Here is a 13,732-nt window from a genome sequence, read left to right as displayed (position 1 = left end):
GTAGTCAAATCAGTAATTGTCATGAATGTTACTCCAACCCACGAGTTTGCAAAAAAAATTAAAATTTGTCGTGGAATTTCAAAAAGCCAACGTTCATTTTCAGAGGTCCAACTCTTCCTGTTAGCAAGAGCATTTGGGTTCCATTTAAAATGAATTCTCACCTTTTAGAAATCCCTAATGGGTGATGTGAATCCAAGAGAGACTTTCCACAAAGATACTATGATGTTTGTCATTCAAAGTGATCTGTGAGTATGGGGGGAGGGGGGGGCATTGTTTTAAGATAAAAGGTAATCTTTGTGTAAACTTCCAGGGTTTTTTTGTCTCCCCCAACAGTTAAAATAGGTATTCATGAGTGTTTGTCCCTTCTGTTTTTTTTTAGTCAGCCATAAGTGTTCTGACTTCAGCAGAACGCTATTTTCTGTCTGTCAATAAGTGGAAGGAAATTTAGTGCACAATTCTTGCATTCTCATCTTTTGCCCAAAGTGGCAGGTTTTAACTGGACGGTGGTGTTTACTCCTAGTCAGACACACAGTGGAGATAAATGGTCTTACACATGTTTTTATGAGAAACCAATTTTGATTTAAATTAGTGGTAATGCGAGAAGACTGGTTGTATCTACTAAATAAGCAATACTTTTGCACCGGTGATATTGGAGAAGAGAAATATCGCCAGATGTTACAGGTACTGTATGCGTGGAGTCTTCCCTTTTGTTATTTCAAGTGTTCCTTGGTAAAAAGCAGTGTAAAGGGCGCAGTGGTAACTCTATTCACTGACTTTTGGGAAAGAGAGCAGTAATCAGATTGTTGATACCTCTGGACGTTTTCCAGAACCCATCTTAAAACAGGGAGAGATCAGGTCTCAGGCTAGACGAGGCTTCCCTAAACACATCTATTGTGTGATGCAGAGGTACCTTTGTGTTTTTGGTTTTAAGAGGTGTGGAGCCAGATGAGACAGTCTTACCTTGTGTCTTGAACTTCTTGTAAGGAGTATTTTCCCCCCAGGTCTCTGCCTTTCTTGTCCTTATACTTGAATGAAGCGGCGCTAATGAGATTTGAGGGACCCGGCTGCCCCCGCCAAAGCAGCCTCACACTGCACAAGAAGTTGATGTGCGAACAGCCCTTTGAACCAAGGAAAGACAACTCTGTCAGAGCAGTTACTTTGGCAACCGTATTTCTGATGGTGATTAGCTCCGAAATGGAGCACAAAGAGACGTCAGGTTCATTATGGAGGCGCAGCGCTGGGTTTCGGGGAGAGGCGGTGACCTGCTCTTCCTCTCACGAGTGAATTTAGTCCTCTGATAGCCAGCCCCACGCGGAATAGGAGAGGTTTGTTTGGTGAAAATTAGCGTACGGGTAACTTCTTCCTATGTGCAAATAGAAACAGTGGTGGTTTGTGATGCAGATCTGCTGAGCTGGAGTGCTGAGACCTTACTTTACAGCTCAGAGACTGATAGACCACCGAGCTTTCCTGCTCCATGGTACCGTCCTTCCGACAGCCCACCCGGCAAAAAGTTAGTAGAGGCTGCTGAGGAATGAGCGGTTTGACTAACAAAAAGTAGCGTTGGAGATGAAAGTGGCAGGGGGTGGGAAGGTTAATTTTGTTTTGGTGAGCTAGGTCAGGCATGGAAGAAGAGGCATTCAAGTCAAGAGCTTTCTCTCCAAACTCAGACATTTTATTCATCTTGCAGACCAAGAATTTCACATGCTTTTAATTAACAAGGTCTTAAAGCAAAATATAGCTTCTAGTCATTCTGGCTTGTGAAATTAAGTTTAAATGTGTAAGAAATAAGCATCAGTCTTCCCCAAAGACCAAGTATTTGCTAAACATAAATCCTGGTTTATAACTAAATATCCTTGGCATCTGCCTGTTTATTTGCAGAAGAGTTCTTGACTTTGCAAATAAATTTAGTTTGGCTTTTCATCCTACAGATAGATGGCTTACAAAAAAAAAATCTCTGAAATGGATAGCTTAATTGAGTATATAAAAGTAGAGAGAATGCAATTGATTTTTAAAAAGTGACAAGCATTTCAGCTATCTTGATTATTTTTTATATCTGCCACATAGATTAAGTTGGCATTCATCTGTTTTAGAAACATATCTTAGCAAGTATATTTACATGAAATTCAGAAGCACTGAATCATCTTTGGGATGAGATGGAAACTGAAAGCTCTGGGGCAGAAATATTTCTGCTTTCTTACATTCTCTATTCCACTTTATAGAACAACGTTTGTTTTAATTGTATAGCTTCCTCTGGGCTGCCATTTCAATTAACAGGCACTTGAATATTTACCTGAAGATTTTGACTCTGAGTAGTCTCAAATTGGTTAATGAAGTACACTAGTTGGCTTTCGTCAATAGCGAAGCGATGTTTATGTATGGCCGTAGCTTACATCAAGCATTCCTGAAGAACATTCTTTCTTGCTGCATGGTTTTCAGCGCAGGTCCCACCTAGTCTCCCACCTGCCTACACGGTGGTGGTGGTGGTACTGCCAGTTAGGAAAAAAAATTCAAGTTTGTAATCTAGGAATGCTCTGACAAAGTTGCTCATAAATCCAGTGTAACCTGTGTACAGTTGTAGTTGTGGAAACAAAATCTGTTTGGTTTAAGGATTTTTCCTACCACCGCTAAGAGGCTAATGAGTGGTCACTTTAAGTCCAAACAAAGATGTAATAACAGAAGCAGGTTTTGGGGCTAAACAAGCAATCTAGCGTGGCTGTTCTCTGGATCTGGCGTTAGTTCTTATAATTATGGTGTGTTTCTCTCTTGCTACGCAACCATTTAAGTGTGGGTTTTTTCCTCCCTAACTACCGTGTCTGAAGATGTCAGCAGCAGGAGTTGACAGATCTGTGGGGTTTTCAGCCATTTTAAGTTTTGTGTATTTCGGGGCTTTCTTCTCTGGAATAGAAGATGTAGAAAATGTGAATTTGCAGCAGCACTGCTGGGGGAGATAGGTGCTGAACCCCTTTTATTGACTTCTGATGGGCAAGATTTCGGTTTCATCTCTTCCCTCAAGGTAGCTTTAGAAAGAGCACAGTAGGTCTTTTGACAGTCCAGCGATTGCCCCACAGATGATCAGTCACGCCTTTCATATGTTGAAACTTTGAAGGGTCAGGATACTCCTTTAGGTACTTCTGAAGCTCCTATCACCATCATATCCAAGGGCAAGTAGCCCTGAGCACTTGAATATTGAATGCGATCTAATTATGGAGTCACAGCTACATGAGTGCAATGAAAGAAGCAGAAGCTGTTTGGTGTCTCAAAGGAGAGTGAGTTGCCTAATGAAGAGAGGGGAGAGGCAGGAGGAACCGTGCTCTGGCAGGGGGATATTAGACTTGTTGCCAAAACGGAGGGGGAATGGGGAAGATTTGGCAGCTCAGAAGGGGATTTCCATTAGAGGGCACATCATTTTTCTAACGGAGGGAAGAGCGAAGAAATTTGAGGCTAAGAATGGTCTATTTTAGAATTTGTAGCACAATTTTAAGGAGGTGATGTTAGATCTTCTGCTGCAATTTTACCATTTTTACAGCGCACAGGATAAATGACCCTTTGTGCTGCTCTGTGTAAGGTTTAGTTTCCAGCTGCTCTGTGGATTACTCTTCACACTTCTACTTATCTGCTAGTCTCTGTATTTCTAGAGTAACAATTTGTGCTTTTTCTTTTGCCTTTTAAAAATTTATTTATTTTTTTAGTGTCTGCTTTTGTAGCACTTAGCATTCAGGTTGTGCGTTTGAGTAGGTGAGTTCAGGCCATCTTGAGTTTTTTTGGCTTGTGCCTTCCTAGAGTGATAATTTGTCCAGACTGCGTTGTGTACGTTAATGTGATGCTACAAACACACCTATATTCAGATGGAAGAAAAAAGGTAAATATTTTCATTAACTAATTACCTCTTCCATGTGAGAGTGGAAGCTTTTGCTGAGAAGTTAGTTTTTTTTGATGTGTGGTTTTAATTCAGTTTTGGTCTTAATTTAGGTCTTTACCACATATGATGAAGACAAATCCACGTGCATATGTTAAAATCTGACCTTCGGTTTGCTCTCTGCATTCACTAATGTGTTCTAAAATATTTTAATATATGGCTTTCCAGGCTCCAGATCAATAAACCAATGGGTCTGAAATGACAGAGTGCTACGATATTCCTCTGTAATTTAAACATGATTAGCTGATGAAGGTTATGATCAATATGCCAGGGAAAGATAAATTAATTGATATCATCCTTTCAGGATGATAAGGGGCCTATTGGAGGTGGGATGTAACTAATGAAGCTGCTTCTTCGTATATAGGAGCCATTTTTTATACAACGTATTCTCACTAAATCATGGTTATGCCATCATTCATTTACATGAAAAACATAAGCCACAGACCACTTTGTTATTAAGATTCCATTCATTTGAGAAGAAATTGTTTAGCAGAGTAAGCATACAATATCTCTGCCTGTGTTATAATGTATTGAGGAAAAATAATCTTGGAATTTACATAAAATCTTTTTTCTGAACGAGACGGATTGAATGCCGTTAGTCTAATTACAACAAGTTTCTGTGTGACTTTCTGAGTAGACGCCCATAATTGTTGCTGTTCTGCCTTACTGACTGGCTTTGGTGGAGATGGTGCAAGTGACCAGAGACTCCTTTGCCCAAGTAGTGCCTCACTTCATGAAGATGACTGTGTGCAAGGAAGCTAAATTTAGTTAGTAGTATTTTTGATTAGCCACTACACTAGTCTCTGAAGACTGAAATTTTGTTTACTTTTTAATTTGTGACCCAAAAGGTAGGCAACAAATGCAAAGGATTTTATTTTTAAGTGTTTATGACCTAAAAAGAGCTCTTTCATAGAATCACAGAATCAATCAGGTTGGAAGAGACCTCTGGGATCATCGAGTCCAACCATTGCCCCGACACCACCATGTCAACTAGACCATGGCACTAAGTGCCATGTCCAGTCTTTTCTTAAACACCTTCAGAGATGGTGACTCCACCACCTCCCTGGGCAGCCCGTTCCAATGTCTAACGACCCTTTCTGAGAAGAAATGCTTCCTTATATCTAACATGAACCTCCAAAGGCCTTAGCTGAATAGCAGAATGAACTGAAATTCCAGTGGATCACAGAATGAATTTCTGAAATAGTTTGATATTTTTAAATTGGAGAATTATAGGAGAGGTATGAATGTAGCTGCGTTTCAGATCAGCTCTGTTTCCGTTTTTTATTACAAGTCTTCTAAGTTGTATATAGAGGTGTTAATGCTGATCCCTGTCTCTGTCTGATAAATGCTGCTTTTCTTTACATGTTGTAGAAAATTTCTTAATAAATTGCAAAATAAATTTGCCAGCTGTGCTACTGCTGCTAAGTAACTAAAGCTAAAACTAGGACTCATGAGATAGCTTCTTTCCATAATGAATTTGAGTGGGATGTGCTGTGTGGCACCACTAATCCAGATATTCTATGTCAGGGACCCTTTTTCAGTTTTATTATTCCATTTGTTTCAAACGTTTTAAACTTGTGGTTTCCAAAACTGGTTGTCCTGATGCAGTGGGTGGTAATTAAGAAAAGTGCACTTTATTCCTCAGCAGCAGAGAGTACACACCTTCTTGTAAACTAAACCTGCTTGGGCTGGGAGTGATAGCTTTCCTAACGAACCTTCACTCTGCAGCGCAGGACACCTTCCAGGATCATACTAGTAAATAGCACTGAGATGCACTTGAACTAGATTTTTAGTCAAGGGTTACTCATATTTATCTCCTGTCTGCAAGAAGAACATCTCAAAGAAGAATGGAAAATGCATATTACCATAAGTTTGTTAGTGTGATGTTATAAGCATATATTGGACTTGCTACAGCGTTCCTGGTATGGCTGTTTGTAACTTGTACACATGCCTTTTCCCCTTCTGCTTGGATGTTACTGGTTCTGTGGTGGTTACCTGGTGGAGTGAGAGTTCTGGGGCAGTTTCATCCATGCGGAGAACAGAGCTGGAGTCTCACATGGAGCACGTTGTGGAACACCAGCATCTGTCATCTTAATTGGATGTATTGCAATCCATTTTTGGAGCAGGCTTTGGCAATGGAAAGCCCTGTTGTGTGTATTGTGCGTTTTGTGTATTACCATATTTTCCAGTGTGTGCTGCAGCTTACCTGCCTGTATCTTTTGTTTTTCTTTAGTTGCTCAGAAGATCGTTGCAACAAGGAAGAAACAGCAACTCTCAATCGGACCCTGCAAATCTCTACCGAACTCTCCAAGCCACTCATCCGTGTGTTCCGCCCAGGTTTCTGCCGTACATATCAGCCAGGTACAGACCGCAATGAATGCTTCCTTGAAAAAGGAACTGATAGATTGCTTTTCAGCTAATGTATTTAATGCCAGTGCTCTTTTTGCTGCATGGTAGGTAGTTGGCATTTTTTGGAAAGGTATCAGTGATCTGTAGTTTGAAGCAATATTTTTTTTAATTGGCTTGACTTTATTTCAAGAAACTACTGCATTAAAGTATTTTGGCTTTAAAGGCATCTTTGATCGTACTGATTTATGCCCAGCAGCTTGCTGTTCTACGTAGACCAATTGTTAGGATAGCACGATTTGCTGTACTGTGTTTTAAATTACCTCACTATGTTTTTAGTTCATGTTCTCATTCAGTTGTATGCTGAGTGATAAATAATAGCTGGTGTATCTCAGTGGTTAGCGTGCTAGAATTTTACATTTGTGAGCACTGTGTGCAGTTGTAATTGCCTGTCTCTGTTATGCTCAATTGGAATGATTCCCCTTTAATGACATAGCGATATATGTTGCTATTTGTGTAAAAACAAAAGAAAATGCTACCTTAAGGTATGGCAGGAAAGTCTGGTGGCCTTGATGGTATTTTTGGAAACTTATGGTGAATACCAAATTTTCTAACTTGCACAATTTTTGCTCACATACGTTAATACACTCTCCTGTATTTCAATTGTGATGCCCTTCCTCAGTATCTTTGTTTTCAAGTGTCAAGTGATAATCTCTGTGTACATTCACAGTTAGGATCTATATAAACTCTACCATTCAGATCCAGGACCTTTGCAGCCAGGCAGATCATGTTCTTGCTGTGCACCCTTGCTCTCGGCAGATGGATATACAGGGCCATCATATGGATCCTTACAGTCTGTGGCCAGAACTGGGGCCTGGTTTCCTGATTTCCACTATAGCAGTCTGAAATGTCTGATACCCACCAGCTTTCCTGGCATGTTTTTCAGTCTAAACTCAATAATATGCCAGTAATGTCTTCTAAGGGTATGTTGCCGTCTTGAGCCACCCGTGTGAGGTTTTGTTTTATCTATGGACCTTTCTCCCACACTGAGAATGTCTGCTGTTTGGCAAAAAGCAGTATAGTGAAGAAGTGTTCCATCTTTGGGGAAAAGGTTGGGTTTTTTTCTTTAATTTGACATGTTATCGTCTTCTAAAAGCACTCTGTTTAAATTTATACCACAGGATGAAGGCTGTGGTGGTCATTGCCACCAGCACTTGGAACTAATCCTCTGTGTGAAATGCTTTTCTTCCGAACAGTTTCCTCCAGACAGTTGTGTATGTTCATACTTTTAGACCAAGGGGAATGATGCTGCCTGTAGGGACTAACTGTGGTACTGAGACCCATCCTGTTCAGTGGTGAAAAGGGAAATGGGCTGTCACAGAAATGTGGAGAACAAATGTGCCATTGCCAGCACTGATCTTACTCTGGAATCCAAGAAGGACTTAGTTTACTACCTCTGCTGATGATTGTATAGTTTTTCAAGACTTCCTAAAGAGAATAGGTGATGCTTTGTACAACCTAATCTTAGCCAGGTGCATCTCTGTATTCTGCATTTTCTTAAAGCAGTTGAGGTCATCCTTCTTGTTAATGAAACTTGTTTAATTAAAGAACATCGAATATCTAGGTTCTCACCAGTTCTCTGCCCAAGTTCCGTTTGGAAGCTTTGGTCTAGAATACTGAATTCTAGACAAGTACGTCACCTACACAGCAAACGTCTTGCCTGTGATAAGGACTGTTTGGGAGAATCAAGACAAGGTAGCTTTTGTGATAAGGATCCCTACAATCTGGTTCAATAAACATGAAATAATGTTCTTCCTTTACCGGCTGGCATAATTATCTAATGAGGCAATTGGAACACCAGTCAAAGATGTCTGTCTTCTGAGACTGATGTCATGCCTAAGAGTATAGGCCATAGATCTGTTTCATGTCTTATTGCCTTTGTGCTACACTTAAAGGGAGTACAACTTTGAGGAAAGGAAGCTGAATCCTTATCCTATACTTAAAAGAATGTTGCAACTGCCATTCCAAGTTTAAGATGATCCAGGGGAAGATTTACTGTCTCTGATCTTGGCTGGAAGACTGGCTAGTGTCTTGCCCTTTAGAACATCTCTTTTAACGAAATGATACTTCACTGAAGATTTCCTCCATGAAACAAAAATGTTATCATTACAGTGCCCTGCTACTTGCATTCTCCACAGGAGTGAAGGCCTTCAGAGCAGTGGTTACACAGATCGCTTCAGATAAAGTGTTATATTGTTCCTTCTCTGGTTGGATCACTCCGGTGATCTAACTCCTGCAAACTCTGCAGATGACTCTGCAGTCAAGAGCTTAGGCTTTAGAGAAAGAAAAAAAAAGAAAAAGTGTCACCTTACCCAGTCTATTCCTTAGCATACCTTGGGGGAAATTCTAAGGCTTAATACCAACAAGGGCTTCTCCACCCAGTAGTTTCAGTTTTCAAATGGTGAAAGACTTGTTTGTGTTTGGATGCATATCTGTACTCATGCCCAGTAGTGCTAGGTGGTGAACACCTAGGTAACATCACCTTCCAGAAAATGCTCTCAGATGTGTCTATACTCGTGCTCATGTATTTCCAGAGACCTGTTTCACAGAATGAGATGCTTCCTATTCCAATGACAAAATCCACTTGTGTTGGCAGTAGGTGCTGCTTCTGTTTTCCTCCTCTGACTTTGTTTATAGTGCATTTATGTCAGTCAAGTTTTACTTGGAAGCCTTTGATAGCCAAAGTCAATAACCCTTGGTGCAAGTACTTCACATACACATGTCGGCTTTCAGGGCAGCACAGAATGCATGCAAAGAATTCTATTCTCAAATCCAAGGATATCATTCATGATTCGTGAAGGACAGAACTATTGTATACTCTGTCAACAAGAAGGATGGTGCAATATTGCTTATATTCTGCTAGGAAACAATTCATCTCTCTGATGCATTGAGAAGTACTTCAGTCAGCAGCTCACCTTCTGTTTTTTCTGAATGCTTCAAGAGGTAGACTGAATTGAAGACCTCTTATCGGACACAGGGCATCTCAGGAAAGGTCCTTTTACTTCGGCCATCAACAAGAAACGCACACAACGGGAGTACAGACCAGTATCTTGTGTCCTTCCCATCTCTATCCCACCTTTCCTTTCCCTCCACCCCACCCCTTGCCAGTCTTTCTAGACATGGTATGCTTGTAGTCCATGCTAAATCTTATTTCAAAAGGGCATGAGTTCACCTTACATCACAAAGCCATGTAGGCATTCCCTTTTCCTACTCCTTCCCGCACTGATGGAGTTGCTTGTCCCTGACACCTGGCATATCAGGAAGGCATTTTCGTGATACGGTTTAAGATACTTAAGCTACAAGAATAGTGCTAATTATCCAGCAGTTCTGAAGGGCTCCTTTCTCTGCCCTAACTCTGAAAATGGAGATAATCTAGTTCCAAAAACCGTGAGGCTGCTCAGGTGGACACCACCTTTGGTCCTCAGTGCATTCCATCTGAGCTCGAGGTGCATCAGAAATCTATGTGAAGTAGCCCTATACTGGATAACCTGTTGAGTAGTTACCTGGAGCTGTATCTATTTTTAAGTTTACGCTGTTGTAAAAACATCTGAAGGTCCTGTGACATGACACTGGTAGTTACTGTTTGTGTGAAGGACTTTGGGCCCCTCTTCAGACAAACTGATGCTGGGGAGGTTCCAGCTAGGAGTCCCCAGCAATTTGAGCTTACTGGTAGACTACAATTTTGAAGGTAAAATGACAAGATTAATTACCAGTGACTACACTTCCTTGAAATCTGCAGTCTGCAGATATTTTCACACTTGCTGTCTTTCCTGGAATTCAGCTGGTTTATGTTTTGCTGTGAGAGGAGATTGAAACGGCACCGTGTCCTTGCCATGGGTGCCTGCATTCTTCCATGGGTGCCTGCACTACATGTACTGTGCTGTGACAGAGAGGGGCCTTAGACACACAGCTTCCATGCTCTGAGTTTAAAAATATTACCTAAGTGAGTAGTGAGTGCTATTGTATTGTGTAAAGTCACCCACGAAATCATTACATGTATGGACTGCAGGGCAAAAAAATGCATTTACTGGTCAGCAGCGTCACTCTCCTAGGAGATTTGCATCCCCCTGCGAAGGGGATGGAGCCTAACGTAGTTTTTACTAAACTGCAGCTCAGGTACAGCTGGCACACAGCTTGCTCCCTGCTGCCTGCATCTGTAAAGATGCATTGTTTATCCTTGCACTATGCCTCCATAAAGTTTTTACTACAACATGATTGTCTAAATATGTAAATTAAACTCTTAAAAGCAAAGTACAGTCAACTTAATCATCCATTATTTTACTGTATATGAGACCTGATTATGGATAAGCGCTAAATAGTAGGGTACAATTATCTTATTTATAGTCGGAGTCACTTGGGATGGAATAGTCTGTTGTAATATTCTGGGCACTTGAATAAAGAAGAGACTACTCTGCTTAACTAGCTTTTCCGTCTGCTGTTTGATGTAATTCCAAAATTAAGACTAAAAGAGAATTGAAAACAATATTTAATACCATTGCATCATACATCATAATCCTTTTGTATTTAAAGGGTTATTTCTAAGTAATCTCTAACGTTTATTTAAAATAAGCATTTTATATATATGTGTGTATGTGTGTATATATATATGTGTGTATATTCCCCTTCGTTCACGTGCATAGTCTCACACACAGTACACATGTATATGAAGTGCATTCTCCAGGAACCAAATGTTAAAACTCAATGCATCTGTCAGTGTACTTTTTCCTCCTTTCTTTATCTTCACAGGACTACAGTTACATTCCTAATTAGTTTTTGTTACACCTGTTGTGCCCTTTTCCTTTCTAAGGTCTCTCAAACTGCAGACTCAAACTTGATCTTTTAGATTTTCCAGTTCCTAACGCAGTTGCTGCCACTGTAGTATTGAAGCCTGTTATCACATTTGGTTGATTAAATGTTATTAGTAATTTCATTGAGATGACTTTTTTTGAATGTGCCAACTTACTTTGTCTTCAGAAGTTGCCTTCAGATTCTCTTGGTCTGTCAGACAGGACATCTGCCTTTTCCTCTACCTTGCTATTACAATGAGAAAAGGCAAAAGCTCCTGAGATTAACAAGTTCTAGTATGTCTCAAAGGATGAGGTTAAACTACTAAATATGGGAACATAATACAATTATTACAAGACAATTTGGTCTTACTGTGGAGGGCTAGACTTACTGAAATCTCCAGAGTCATTTATCTGGACCTAGGTTTGAAATCTGCTGTCAAATTTGTATTCCACAGCAGCATGCAAAGCTTTCTGGCTTTTGCTGAGGCAAGGACTGAACAGTTTCCTCCTTGATCTGTCTTTGGATGTGTGGCTGTATATCACCAAAACCGCTTGAATAAATTAGACTCCCACCTATAATGTTTTCAGATGAAAGACTCAGATAATGTGACTTTCAAGAGAAGAATTGTACACAGTGGGCGAAGAAAAACGTGTCCCAACTAAAGAATTTTCCATGAGGCTTCTGTGTTTCTACCAAAATACCCTTTTCTCTGCTTTCCCCAAGAACAGAAGGTGCAGACACCAAATACATTTTGTGGTAGGGTATGTAATCTGTGCTTTTGATCAAGGCTTGCTTTATTCCAACGGTTCCCGGGCTCCCTGAAGCTCTGGCAATCTCTTGCCTGTTTCAGAAGTAGGACCTGCTGCCTTCGTTTTCTCCTCAAGCAGTGGTTAGAGATGATTTTTTTGGAGAGCGTCCTGGTATATCTACAGAGCAAAAAACCACATTGATTCTGTTTGTATCAGGTTACTTGGGAAGAAGAAAAAATTCAGCTTTATTCTTCCTATGCTCTCATTCAGGGGCTTGGCCTGACATTTGTACTGTGCAAGCTTTATAAACTGTTTAGCAATACCAGATAATTTAGATAAGAGAGAAGGTGAATATTTTGCTGCCTTTGTATAATGGGTCAATCAGGAACATGCCCCTTGCAAATAAGAGGTTAAGTCCAACCTTTTCTTAATGCAGGTCACTGCTGAGCTCCTGTCGCGCCAGGTAAATTACTCGCCGGTTTGTTTACTAAAGAAACCTGAAATACGTAAAAGCTTTGGAAATGTGGGATTTGACTCGATTCAGTCCTTTTTCTGCACAGAACTGTGGCTGTTGTATACAAAGTTTTATTTTTTTAATGCGGTACCGTCAGGAATCTCATTACAGGCTTTAACGCTTTCATTGGCGCTGGCTGCGTTTGAGGTAATTGCGTTGAATAGACCTGTTTGGTCAAGTTATGCCAGATGGATAGCTTCATCTGAGTTGTTCTTGTCTGGTAACAGTGTAGTGACAATACTCTGCTAAATTTGTGCTTGCTGCCACAACCTTGAGGTTTTTTTACAGCATCAGTCTATGTGGCAACAAAGCTAGAAGCCTGTATAGATGCTAAAGTTACATATTTCTGTAGATGGAGTATTGGCTGTGCACTCAAGGTGCGATCTAGAAAGAACATATTCCCGAAATGAAAGACTTCCAGGGTTTTCTCTAACGATGTGCTGAAGTTCATTGACCACCATCAGGCTGTGTATCATCCTAGCAGAAAGGAAGGACACGATTGTACTGTGCATGTCCAGAAGCTGAGCACGTTTCAGAATGGGCACGATGCTTAATGAGGATGGGAAAATCTGTCACCCGAGAAAGCCTCACAGGGATATATCTGTGTAAATGGTTCTACTGGGGCTAATAGCTTCCCTACCTAGAGTCATTTGATTGACCTCTGTCCCTATTGCCATGGCTCTGGTTAGAGCAGTGACTCAGAAACAGCCCTTTATGCTGAAGTCTCGGGTATGTCCAAGTTTTGATAGCAGCTTAGTGGAAAAACTTGTTTGAAAAGGTAGCGTTAAGCTCTGTAATGTCCCAAGGGGTATTAGAGTGCTTATGTGATGGGTTTTGACTGCCACAAATTTGACCAGTTTGTCTACAGTCAGCAAATGGGTTTATATTAGATACATAGTGAGTTACATGTGCTGTAAGGAAGATGGTTCTTCAGATTCACTGACTTGATTTTTATGACTTGGGACAAACATTAAGTTCTGTGAATTATAGTTACTACCAAGTGTCCTAAATCCTGTACTTCACTCCAGTGAACTTGTTATTACGTGCTTGCATACCGATGGCAGGAAACTGCTCTCTGCAAGGTCCCTGGACTTCTCTTTGGTGCAAGCAAACAACCTGATGGAGACCACTCACCACCTTTTGTTTCCTTCAGCAGCGCGTTAGGTTCAGATGTTAGCAAGAATACGGTTTCCAAATGCTTGTCTGGTTGCATTTTTCATTGCCACTGTCTGTGCAGGCTATAGTTTGTAAGTCACATCTGAGCTCTTTCTTGTCAAACTCATTCTTTCTGTTGAGGTGTTTCAGAGCAGCCATATAGTTTTATATGCTTACTAATTATTGGCACCCTCAGTAGGAGCT

General features: G+C 40.6%; 1 protein-coding gene across 1 annotated transcript in view; it reads left to right on the top strand.

The window, feature by feature from the left end:
- Positions 1-13,732, top strand: part of AGAP1 (ArfGAP with GTPase domain, ankyrin repeat and PH domain 1) — a 400,015-nt gene that overhangs the window by 189,764 nt on the left and 196,519 nt on the right. The window contains 1 exon segment of the mRNA XM_068407470.1: positions 6,150-6,277. Coding sequence (XP_068263571.1) covers positions 6,150-6,277 — 128 coding nt within the window.

This window comes from Nyctibius grandis, chromosome 9, assembly GCF_013368605.1.
Source record: "Nyctibius grandis isolate bNycGra1 chromosome 9, bNycGra1.pri, whole genome shotgun sequence".
In the NCBI taxonomy this organism is placed as follows: Eukaryota; Metazoa; Chordata; class Aves; order Nyctibiiformes; family Nyctibiidae; genus Nyctibius; species Nyctibius grandis.
This window is presented reverse-complemented; position numbering and strand designations above follow the sequence as displayed.